The sequence below is a fragment of the Neomonachus schauinslandi genome, chromosome 4 (assembly GCF_002201575.2).
Source record: "Neomonachus schauinslandi chromosome 4, ASM220157v2, whole genome shotgun sequence".
NCBI classification, from domain to species: domain Eukaryota; kingdom Metazoa; phylum Chordata; class Mammalia; order Carnivora; family Phocidae; genus Neomonachus; species Neomonachus schauinslandi.
This window is the reverse complement of record NC_058406.1, coordinates 14,776,574-14,789,434: the sequence shown is the minus strand read 5'-3', so window position 1 is coordinate 14,789,434 and position 12,861 is coordinate 14,776,574. Positions and strand designations below refer to the sequence as shown.

General features: G+C 39.8%; 1 protein-coding gene across 6 annotated transcripts in view; it reads left to right on the top strand.

Moving 5' to 3' along the window:
- Positions 1-12,861, top strand: part of EIF4G3 (eukaryotic translation initiation factor 4 gamma 3) — a 339,888-nt gene that overhangs the window by 291,894 nt on the left and 35,133 nt on the right. For all 6 annotated transcript variants that reach the window (XM_044914402.1, XM_021684099.2, XM_044914405.1 and 3 more), the window contains 6 exons: positions 259-363; positions 2,578-2,710; positions 5,452-5,546; positions 7,754-7,847; positions 9,535-9,652; positions 12,009-12,229. In XM_044914402.1, coding sequence (XP_044770337.1) covers positions 259-363; positions 2,578-2,710; positions 5,452-5,546; positions 7,754-7,847; positions 9,535-9,652; positions 12,009-12,229 — 766 coding nt within the window. The remainder of the gene's footprint in view (positions 1-258; positions 364-2,577; positions 2,711-5,451; positions 5,547-7,753; positions 7,848-9,534; positions 9,653-12,008; positions 12,230-12,861) is intronic.

Sequence of the window (12,861 nt, the reverse complement as noted above, 5' to 3'; positions counted from 1 at the left end):
ATGATCCCAGGGTCCTGGGATCAAGTCCCACATCAGGCTTCCCACTCAGTGGGGAGTCTGTTCCCTCTGCCTCTGCCTGCCGCTCTGCCTACTTGTGCTCTATCTCTCTGTCAAATAAATAAAATCTTAAAAAAAAAAAATTCAACCTCATTATCTTTTGGCTGTAAGTTGTATTCCTAGGCCATTTAAAAGTTTTATATGGTAAAATTACACTAGAATTCCTCAGCCAGGAATACTGAATGGTTTTGTCTCTTGCAGCCACGTATGGACCAGTATTTTAATCAGATGGAGAAAATCGTGAAAGAACGAAAAACCTCATCTAGGATTCGATTCATGCTTCAGGATGTGATAGACCTAAGGCTGGTAAGTAGAAAAATGTAAGGCAACTACTCCAGTCTTTTTTGAGGAATTGGACTGGGGAGGATGTCCTAGTATGTACATGTGTAAAAACTTAATGCTACAGGAAGGACTCCCAGAACTGAATTGACTCACTTCCATGACAGAGCTGTGTGAAAGGATACAAAGCATATATACGTGCCTCTTACATTTCTTCTCTCTGTGCTAATTATGAAACCACATTGCGTTTTTTAAATCAGCCATTCTGAATTCAAACTGTGGTCAGTTAAATTTAGTTTTAAGGTGCTAAATAATCAGGAGTCCTCATCTTCAAAATGATTATAATTAACTTGCCTGAGGGGCACCTGGGTGGCTCAGTCATTGAGCATCTGACTTCGGCTCAGGTCATGGTCCCAGGGTCCTGGGATCGAACCCCGCATCAGGCTCCCTGCTATGCGGGAAGCCTGCTTCTCCTTCTCCCACTCCCCCTGCTTGTGTTCCCTCTCTCACTGTCTCTCTCTCTGTCAAATAAATAAATAAAATCTTTAAAAAAAAAAAAAATTAACTTGCCTGAGCCTTACATATTTATTCTCTAAAATGAGGATATTGCCTACCTTGAACGTGTGTTACAAAGCTGCAGTGAGGTGATTATGTAATGTGCCCAGCTCATAGGAGTTGGTGTTTCTTCTCTGTTGTTTTTCCTGTATATCCTCCTGTTCTGCTGCTGCTGCTGCTTCTCATTTCTCATAACAGGTGCAGTGTTTACTACTGCCACCTCTTTTCTCTCTTCTTACTTACTACAGCTGACCCTAAACTAGAGAAAGAATGCAGGTCCTAGCTCTTCCCTGCCCTATAGCCAGACTACATAGCACTGGTGATGGTTCTTTATCTTGCTAAAGGTTAAATGTGACCTCACTATTCTTATTACCAAAGCCACTACCAGGTGATCAGAATTTGTGTGCTGATTTGAACCTATTTGCCATCCTTGCCTCTAGCAAATGTAAATAAATGTAAAAAACTTCTTCGCCCATGCCCTCAATTACTTGTACTTCTATCAGATGTTGGGATTATGGCTGGGAAGGAAGGGGAGAAGTATAATTGTAATGAGACAACTTGTCTTGTCCTTAATAGGATAACCAAAGGGCAGAGAGGTGGCACTGTGTGCAGGATATCAGAGCCATGATATGGGAGGAAGAAAAATGCTAGTCATTCTCGATTTAGAACCCCCATGGAATGTGATATGACTTAGGTACCAATAACCCAGATTAAGACAAGGCCAAAGAATTCTGAGCTTTCTTGATTCCTGTCCTGGCTCCTCCTCACAAATACACAAGATGATTTTTTAAAAATACATTTGGGGCGCCTGGGTGGCTCAGTTGGTTAAGCGACTGCCTTCGGCTCAGGTCATGATCCTGGAGTCCCTGGATCGAGTCCCGCATCGGGCTCCCTGCTCGGCAGGGAGTCTGCTTCTCCCTCTGACCCTCCTCCCTCTCATGCTCTCTGTATGTCATTCTCTCTGTCTCAAATAAATAAATAAAATCTTTAAAAAAAAAAAAAATACATTTGGATCAGTCTTTCACTCTTTTTGGCTGTTGGAATACTCAGTATACAGTAGTTCAAGGTTGATTGAGACAAATTTAAATTTTTTTTTTTTTTTTTTTAAAGATTTTATTTATTTATTTGAGAGAGAGAGAATGAGAGACAGAGAGCACGAGAGGGAAGAGGGCAGAGGGAGAAGCAGACCCCCTGCCGAGCAGGGAGCCCGATGTGGGACTCGATCCCGGGACTCCAGGATCAGGACCTGAGCCGAAGGCAGTCGCTCAACCAACTGAGCCACCCAGGCGCCCAATTTAAATTTTTTTAAAGATTTATTTGAGAGAGAGGGCACATGGGGATAAGGGGCACAGGGAGAGGGAAAGAGAATCTCAAGTAGACTCCCCGCTGAGCACAGAGACTGATGTGGGGCTCGATCTTACAAACCTGAGATCGTGACCCAAGCCTAAATCAAGTGTCTGATGCTTAACCAACTGAGCCATTCAGGCGCCCCAAGACTAATTCTTTGTCTCTAATCCGAAACTGCACATGGTGCCATCTGTAAGACAGATGAAAAAAGTACTGTAGTACATATTTTAAATATATTTTACACTTTTCCAGCAGTGAGAAGTATAAAATAAATTTTCAAAATTTTGTTATGTTCGTTTTTTGTTTTCTAGCTGATAATGTTGTTTTCTTCTTTTGTAGTGCAATTGGGTATCTCGAAGAGCAGATCAAGGGCCTAAAACTATTGAACAGATTCACAAAGAGGCTAAAATAGAAGAACAGGAAGAGCAAAGGAAGGTCCAGCAGCTCATGACCAAAGAGAAGAGAAGAACAGGTGAGGGGTGGAGTCCACTGGGATGTTAGGAAAACTAGGGAGATGAAGGACAGATGTTTAAGAATTCTATATTTAGATATGAAATGGCATCAGAAAGAATAAACCAAAGAATAGAGTGGTAATTGGTAAGTGAAGCAGTTTCACCTGGAGACTGGTTTTTGAGTAAAAGCCAAGAATGCAGGACTCAACATGGTTTCTTGACAACAAGACTTTATTGAGCATCTTCTGTATACTCAGAATTGGGAGGGATATAAAAAGAAGTGGAAGATATAGTTTCTTTTCTCTGAAAGCTTACGGTTTATCTGGAAAGGCAAAACTAATAAAGGGAACATTTGTCAAGTAGAAGATAATACCAATTATGAAATGTATTCTCAATTAAGATTGTTAAAACTCAGAGGAGAAGAAGAAAGCTAGAAGAGATCTTTATTTGAGGAAGGCACCCTTGAACTGGGTCCTGGTGGATGCTAAATATTTGGAAGGAAAGGAATAATTTTAGTCATGAAATTAAAATAAACATATATTGGAAAGAGGCATAGACAAGCCTGATTGGAGCAAAATTGAAGTGTTCAGAATCAGTGGGAAAATGTTTGGAAGAATGAAGCCAGATTAAGAACTTTTGACTTTGTACACGGTAGACATTAAGGAGCCATCATAAATTTTTGAACAAAGGGATAATATCATGCTAGTGGTATGTAAATAAAACAATTTCTGTTGCTTTTTACACGGTGAATCAAAGGGGTACACTGAACTCAGAAATGTTTCGTTGCTGAAATCCTGGTAACAATAATTATAAAAGGAAGAAATGGGGAAAATGTGAAAGGTGAAATAGAAGGCATTTTACACTGGAGAAAATAGGAAATTCATTGACTAAGTTTAAGAACATTGGAAGAGGAAACTTTTTCAGAAGGGAAATGATCATTCTTCTCATAAGCCTGTTTGTTTTGGGATGGCAGGAGGGCATCCAGATAGGAGCGCTCATTTGTCCACTGTGCTGTTATGTGAGCACGCTAGTTACTGGGTCATGTAAGTGTAATGGTTGAGAGCATAGACTCTGGAGTCAGACTGTTTCGGTTTGAATTTCCGCCCTCCTTCATAGGATTTGTGTGAGGATGAAGTGAGGCGTCATATGTAAGGTGTTCAGCATAGCAAATGGCACATAGTGAATACTCCACAACCAGTAACTATTATTTATCACAGACAGTAGAGCTCACAGTGAAGTTACAAGAGATGAATCCTCCATGGAAGAAAGTGTACTTTTAAGTTTCATGGGACACCACACTTCTCACCTTCCTCACCATAGAACCTACAGAGTGCCTTTCACATAATGACTTTTATTTATTATTGAACTAGATTGAAAGCCCAATCCATGGAAAGATGTCCACAGATGACTACAGGAAGAAAACAACTCTTGGAAAAGTAACAGATAAAGAACAGCTGGAGAGGAAGGAGTACTAGGATATAAGAAACGAACAAGAAACAAGTTCGTTCATGATCAGTAATGTCAGCACAAAGAAAATCACGTATGTGAGGATCAGAAAAGCTTTTGGATAGACAGTTTGGTGGTCTTACATTCAACAAATATTAAGTGCCCGTCACTTAACAGGAGAGACAAAATCCCTTCCTTCTGCAGCTTACAGAGTACCAAGGGGATAGACAACAGACGCTCAAATAAAATATGTAATTTTGTCAGATCATTTTATTCTCGAGAAAAAGATAAAACAGAGAGGGAGGAAGTGGGGGTGGTGCCAGGCTTGGTGGGTAAAGGTGCAGTTTTAAATAGGGTGGTTGGGGTGCCTGTTAAAGTTGGAATTTGAGTGAAAACCTCAAGGAAGTATGAAGGAATTAAGCCATAGGGATATCTGGGGAAAGGTTTTCAGGCAAAAGGAATAGTAAGTAAAAAGCTCTGAGGTAGCATTTTCAGGGAACCGCAAAGAGGCCAGTGTGGCTAAAGCAAAGAGCGTGGGGAGAGAGTGGAAGATGGGATTTGAGAGGCAGGAGGCTGGATTACTCAGAGCTTGTAGGCCATTTAGAAGTACTACGGTTTTTTGTCTGAGTGAGATGGAGAGATTAACAGGAGTGTTTTGAGTAGAGAAGTGACAGGACCTGACTTACACTTAATTAGGGTCATGCTGACCGCCATGATACAGACAGTTGAGGGTGGAAGCAGTGGAGCTAGTGAAGATGTTTTTATACTAATCGACCAAGTGTTGCTGGTGAAAACCAAAATGGTAGTGTTGGTAGTAATAAGAAGGAGCTAGATGCTGAATATATCGTAAAGGTTGAACTGACAAGATCTGCTGCCGAGTGTGAGAGAAATAGGAATCAGGGGTTTCTGCCTGAGCAGCTGATGGTTTGGAGAAGCAGGTTTTGGGGAAATGAGCCAGGTGTACTGTGTCATTTGACACTATTAAGTGAAATAAACTTTGTAATAAATAATTTCCATCTGATTTCTCCTGAAGTGTTCTAATCATGCACTATAAACACTAGATTTGGCCCTTGTGTGTCTAGCACTGAATCTCTTGTATCAGTTACTTTCTCCTAGGTCGGCTCTCAGGTATTTCTACCTGATATCTTCATTTCGTCCTGGATGTTAAAGAGCTTGTCAGCAGTGCTTTAACAATCTCTTTTGTCCTTTTCCTTGATTTTCATTGGAGCTGCTGAGTTGAAAATACTGCTCACTCTTTCACTGTCAAACTGACTTGAGGTAGATGAGAGACTGGTTCACTCTGTTCTCCCTGCAGGCGTCCAGAGAGTGGATGAAGGTGGATGGAACACTGTACAAGGGGCCAAGAATAGTCGGGTACTAGACCCCTCAAAATTCCTTAAAATCACTAAGGTGAGTATGACATTTAAAACACAACTTATAACAGCCTGAGAACGTGACTCTCAAAATTATTTCTTGTTCATATAAAACAGCCATACTGCAGATTTTATTGGGGAGTGTTTTTTTTTAATGCAGATGCTTTTCTACAAGTCAGTATTGATCCGTGTGTTCTTACTTGTCCTGATGTTCTTCTCATTTCTTGGAGGGTTTACTAAGGTGGAAGGGACAAGTTTAATTCCTCAAGTTAAAAGATGCTTACTATAAGAGAGATGATGATGATAATACTAAAGAAGCTATAAATTATAAGCTTTATACAATGTATCCTTAGCTCTGGGGAAGAAGCAACTATCTGTTTAAGCCTTACTTGAAAGGAATATAATGGTTTGCCATATCCAAAGCCTAAAAGAAAGCACAGAAGACCTACTACTAGAAATCATTCTGTGATGAAGATTTATTATGTTCTGCCTTCTTCTCTCTTGAGAATCCATGGGCGGTAAGAGGAAATAGGTTTCTCTTAGCAGATGTTTTCAGCAGAAGTTGATCACTGTAAGTCAGGTGAAGAACCTTGGAGAACATAAAGTGGCATTACCTTTTGTAGAAGTGGAAGCTTCTACAGCCCAGTGGGTTTTAGAAATCATTTGGAAGTCTAGTTTGATCCTTCCTGTGCAATACACTTTCCATAGTTCTGAAAATTGGCAGCCTACCAGTAGGATACTAATAGCAATCTAAAGCTAATATGGAAACATCAAATGAAAGAAGAGAACTTACAGAAAGAAAGACTGAGAAAACTGGAAGAAGATGGGCTATGTCATTTTCATCTTCATGTCAAAGTATTGCTTCAGGATAGAACATTCCGTCTCTAGATTGCTCTTGATTTTAATTAGCAAGGATCCTGTTCTCTAAGATTCTGGTACATTCTTCTAGTTATTTATGTCTCATTGCAGGGATTCCATTGCTGAATACAGCTTGATTCCCATCCACTTCTGTTTCTAGCAAGAGACTGTTTTAACAAAAATCTTATGTTAAGAGAATCCCTCCAACATCAACCCCAACATCTTTGAAAATAATATTTGTGTTTTTAAATATTGTTTCCATGCATGGATGCTATAAAAAAGAATAATTTTGGTATTAAAACTACAACATTATTAAATTTTTCAAGCTTGTAAACTCTTTTAAAATAAATTTTGTGTATATTGAGGTAGTTACACTATAGGTACTCTACTTAAATACTCTAGAAAAAGTTCAAAACCTTTAAACAAATGCATTGTTAACTGGGAGAGATTTGTGTGACAGCATGTGGTAGAGCAAGGCAGCACTATTGGAATTTATGAACACTTTTACTACAAAGAACTACATTGCAGCTTACTGTGGTATGTGTTTTCTAATTAGTATTACATTCTAATTCTATTCACTTTTGCTAAAGTTGTGTTTGGGGTATTAAACCTTAGAGAGGCATCTTAACTTCCTGTCTAATATCCTATATTCACTTTTTTCTTACTCCCTTTTATTGAATACTGCCATTCCACTTCTCCATCCTTATCCCCCACGTATTAGGCTTTGCTGAAATATGAACTCCCTTTGTGCCATCTGACCTGTTTTCTAACAGTAATGTGAAGAGATTAATGAGTTAATTTTGTAGTATACAAAATTTATATATTCACTGGGCATTACTAGACAGGAAGAATTACTAGAAACTGCTTACATTTAGTCAAATGGTGTACCATCTTAGAGGACCTGAACGCATTCTCCAGACCAGTGGTTCCAAACTGTTTTGTGGAAGCTGGATTCCAGGAAAGTAGTTCAGGGTCCACCAGAATCCCATGTGAATGTGAACAGCTCCAGTTTGTATTTCTTAAATTGGCATTCCAAGGACTTTTTTTTTTTTTTTTTTTTTTGCCCAAGTTGGTTTTCACTGCACTGAAAGGGAAAAGAAGATAAACCATTCTAGGGGCACCTGGGTGCCTGAGTCGGTTGAGCAGCTGACTCTTGAATTCAACTCAGGTCATGATTTCAGGGTCATGAGATCGAGCCCAGCATTGGGCTCTGTGCTCAGTGGGGAGTTCACTTGAGATTCTCTCTTTCCTTCTCCCTCTGCCTCTCCCCGCCACTCGTATGCATGCTCACTGTCTCTCTCTAAAATAAATAAATCTTTATGGAAAAAGAAGATAAACCGTTCTCGAATGTTTCCTATAATTGGTTTGTGGTCACTTATATTACAGCCCACAATTGATGAGAAAATTCAGCTGGTACCTAAAGCACAGCTGGGCAGTTGGGGAAAGGGCAGCAGTGGTGGAGCAAAGGCAAGTGAGACTGGTAAGTATGAAGTGTCCCTTCTCGGGAACCTGGGTGTGGTCTGTCAGTATTCACCTTATAGCACATTCCCACCATCATTTAATAATGGTTTTAGGAAAAGATCTATAGACGAAGCGTGCCCAAACTTACTGGTCTCCCTCTCACTATGGATGCTTAGGTATTTTAAATATTTACAGTTTTTTTAGTTCAGTTAGGCTGTTTAAGACTTTAATCTCTTAGGTTCCCTTGTTAAAGTTGATACTCACAAACTCAGTATAATTAGAGAAATTACTAGTACCCCAAATGAAAAAGAAAACTCATTTTGCTAAGAAAAAGAATTGTAAAAGGGAGTTGTAAAAGAACTAGAGTGAAATATTTTTCAAAATATTTATCAAAAGTCAGATTTGGGGGCACCTGGGTGGCTCAGTCGTTAAATGTCTGCCTTCGGCTCAGGTCATGGTCCCAGGGTCCTGGGATCGAGTCTCTCATCGGGCTCCCTGCTCGGAGGGAAGCTTGCTTCTCCCTCTCCCACTCCCTCTGCTTGTGTTCTTCTCTCACTGTGTCTCTCTCTGTCAAATAAATAAATAAAATCTTCAAAAAAAAAAAAAAAGGTTTTGAGAGATTTTACCTTAGGACTCAAATGTTTAGATCATCACAAACACATCTTTTTAAAAAGCCAAGGAAGTCCAAAGGAAAGTAAAAAACTTCAGTGTTAACCCCTTTCCGTATTTCCCTTGTACTAAGTAATTTTGATCTTTGATTCTTTAAATTTTAAAAAATTGTGTTATTGGGATGCCTGGGTGGCTCAGTCAGTTAAGTGTCTGCCTTCAGCTCAGGTCATGATCCCAGGGTCCTGGAATCAAGTCCCAGATCAGCTGAGCAGGGAGCCTGCTTCTCCCTCTGCCTGCCACTCCCCCTGCTTGTGCTCTCTCTCTCTCACTGACAAATAAATTAAAAAAAACAAATCCTTAAAAAAATTTGTTATTCACTTAAGCCCACATGCAAATTTTACATATAAATACATAGGATTTATATTAGCTTTTGTAAGTGTAGTATTGTGTTTTATTTTTGCTTGGCTCTCTCCTTCCCTGTCTACCATTCCCACCCCCTTCCCTACCTAGGATAATTTATTATGTTTTTAAAGCAGCAAATGGTTGTAGTGAACAAAGATTTCTAAGTTTTGGGGGTTTTTTGCAGGCTAATTCCTTCTTTTTTATTCTTATTTAATTAACATGTAGTGTATTATTAGTTTCAGAGGTTGAGTTTAGTGATTCATTAGTTGCATTACATCAAGTGCCCTCCTTAATGCCCATCACCCAGTTACCCCATCCCTCAGACAGACAAATTCCTTCTAACATTATGCTTCTGAGTATGGTCTATGGACCAGGAGATTGACATAACCTTGTTAGGCTTGTTAAGAATACCTAGTCTCCAACAATCCACCTTTCTCCCAAGGGAGGCAGATGACTTAGAAGCTGCATTTGAGGGATGCCTGGGTGGCTCAGTCGGTTAAGCGTCTGCCTTTGGCTCAGGTCATGATCCCGAGGTTCTGCTCATCCGGGAGTCTGCTACTCCCTCTCCCTCTCTGCTCCTCCCCACCACTCATGCTCTCTCTCAAATAAATAAATAAAATCTTAAAAAAAAAAGGCAGCTGCATTTTTATCATGCAATTTGTATTTTTTTTTCCCTCAATCCTCAACACCTATAGATGCCTTACGGTCAAGTGCTTCCAGTTTAAACAGATTCTCTGCTTTGCAACCTCCAGCACCTTCAGGGTCTACATCATCTACACCTTTAGAGTTTGATTCCCGACGGACCTTAACCAGGTAAGAAGTCGACTGACCTACTTGTCGATGTCTGTTCTCTTTGTATCATTCTCTTTCTCTCTCTCTCTCTCTCTCTCACACACACACACACACACACAGGCATGCCCACATAGACTATGATAATCATCTTTATGGCATGGATACCTTTTATCCCTAAGGTTGATTTTCTTTTTCTTTTTCTTTTCCTCCTTTGATCTTCACATTCTGTAATTTCCAAGATAAGAACATAATTGAGTGGTAGATTTGGGATGGGGTGGAAAGGAAGAGCAGGTTACCTGTCAAGTTTCTAATAGCTTGCTTCTTAAGAAACCAGACCCACCCAAATAGCCCTGGAGGCTGGTGGAGGGCTTGCTAAACTAATGCCTCAGTATGCTCTAGATTAACTGAACACTCTGAAGCACATGAATTAAAGCGAATGGATAGTCTATCCATATGTTTTTCTGTCACGCTGTTTTTCAAGTTATGTTTGAGGCTCTCCTTCGATTCTCACTGTTCTCTGTATTTTACTGTCTACTTTCATTTTCGTAGGACTGATATAGTGAAGTGTTCCGTTTGTTAGCTTACAGAGAATAAATAAAGACCTATGGAATAATGACAGAAAACAACATTTTTTATTTTTTTAAATTTTAAATTTTTAAAATTTTATTTATTTAAGTAATCTCTACATCTAGCATGGGGCTCGAACTTACAACCCCAAGATCAAGAGTCACACAATCTACCAACTGAGCCAGCCAGGCACCCCTCAAAATTTTTGACTTAAGCGCTTTTAGTGCTAAAGTTGCTTTAAGCTCTCAAACTTTTTTTTTAATTTTTGTAATCAGTTTGACCAGTGCTCGCTTCGGCAGCACATATACTAAAATTGTAATCAGTTTGACCAGGTAGACTTTCTAAACTATGTTACTGTTCCCTTGGCTTCTGCAACAAAATATACTTAGCATAATTCAACTTTTAATGATGGCTCAGATTACCATTAAGCATCATTTCTGGGGTGCCTGGGTGGCTCAGTTGTTAAGCATCTGCCTTCGGCTCGGGTCATGATCCCAGGGTCCTGGGATCAAGCCCTGCGTTGGACTCGCTGCTCAGCGGGGAGTCTGCTTCTCCCTCTCTTGCTGTGTCTGTCAAATAAATAAATAAAATTTTTTTAGAAAAGCATCATTTATGCTATTGAAGTATTTGTGGCTCTTTGCTCTGCCATAAATTTCCCCTGATGGCTCTGCGTTTTGAGTACTTGTGTATGTTCTTTCAGAGGTTAGATCATTGTTGTGCCTCTAGTCATTTCTCTTCTCTCCCTTTTAATTTGCTGCTCCTGATCTGCTATGGGCCAAGGAACTATTTGCCCAGCTCATTAGAATTATCTAAACAGGACGTATAGGGAGTAAATAGGGAGATAGGAAGATTCTCTCTTAAATAAACTGTGTGACTTTGGCCATGCAAAAACTACTTCTGGGGTGCCTGGGTGAGGCAGTCGGTTAAGCATCCAACCCTCAGTTTCAGCTCAGGTCGTGATCTCGGGATCATGTGATCAGATTAGGCTCAGCACAGAGTCTGCTTGGGACTCTCTCCCTCTCCTTCTGCCCCTCCCCCCTGCACTCAGTCCTGTGCTCTCGCTCTCTCTCAAAAATAAATCTTTTTTAAAAACCTACTTCTAGGGGCGCCTGGGTGGCTCAGTCGTTAAGCATCTGCCTTCGGCTCGGGTCGTGAACCCAGGGTCCTGGGATCAAGCCCCGCATCGGGCTCCCTGCTCAGCAGGGAGCCTGCTTCTCTCTCTCCCACTCCCCCTGCTTGTGTTCTCTCTCTCGCTGTGTCTCTCTCTGTCAAATAAATCTTTGAAAAAAAAAAAAAAACCAAAAAAACCTACTTCTACTTGGTTCTCAAAATATTTTACTTATATTTGAAGTTTCTGAATAAATTCTGTAATTTGTAATTACAGGTAATTATAGGTCTTTATTCATTCTCTGTAAGCCAACCAATAGAACACTTCACTATATGATACATAGTGATACCATGTTTGTTTGGTATTCTCTCACTTTTTTAGCTCATACATTCATCATTGTCTTCTTTATTCGTAAAAAAATTTAAAAACTAAAAGAGTTGCCATTGGCATTTTAAAATTTTAAGTAGTATCCCTTTTAACATTTGCGAAAAAAGTAAAAGCATGCTTAACATTCTCTTGAAAGCACTGATTTTACTTGTTTATATAAATACAGTTTGAAATATAATTGGTGTCTCACACCTTTGAAGTTATGTGTGAAAAATTACTCTGCATACTTTTAGAAAATCTAAGTGTTATTTTATAATTTGAATATATAGGGGACGGGGTGGTCTTTCTTCTGAAAAGTGTATTTTGTCTTTTAAGTCGTGGAAGCATGGGCAGAGAGAAGAATGATAAGCCCCTTCCATCTGCAGCAGCTCGTCCCAATACTTTCATGAGGGGTGGCAGCAGCAAAGACCTGTTGGACAATCAGTCTCAAGAAGAGCAACGCAGAGAGATGCTAGAGACCGTGAAACAGCTTACGGGAGGCATGGATGTGGAAAGGAACAGTGCTGAGGTTGACCGAAACAAGGCCCGGGAGTCAGGTGAGAGACTTGATACATATAGGTAGGAGATTTGGGCCTTAAATGTGGAATTAGAAATGCAGAGGAGACCTTGTGCCTGTGTAGATTTCAGAATCAATGTGTGATAATAATACACTGGTGTCTTCAAAGGTAAAGGGCACCTTCATAGTTTTGTAACATTGTTCTCATTTCCCAGGTTATCCCTTTGTTCAACAATTTATAAATTTTTCCCTTTGTCTAGTAAGTGTGATGGTGACGAGAGCCACTTGCTGTATATTAAGCAATCTGAATTTCTTACAAGTTCTCAAAATAACAACTCACTGTGCATTAGAGTGCATGTGCTTTGTAGAGCCCTCAAATGTATGAAAATTCTCACATTATTGAGCCACTGCAAGGCAAACCTAAGAGGAAATGTCAGATCGTCTTTTGCTACCGTAATCTTGGTAACTTCTGTGGTTTTTGTACATGTTTAGTATGCGTATGACAGGAGGACCAACTCCGATAATGCTCTAAAAATTACTATCATGAATGTAACCTATCTGTGTTTCTATTTCCTCATCTGTTACATGGGGTTAGTAAATGTACCTCCCTTATAGAATTATGGTCAAGATTAAATGAGAAGTTAAAACAGGTAAATACTTAGAACATTATCT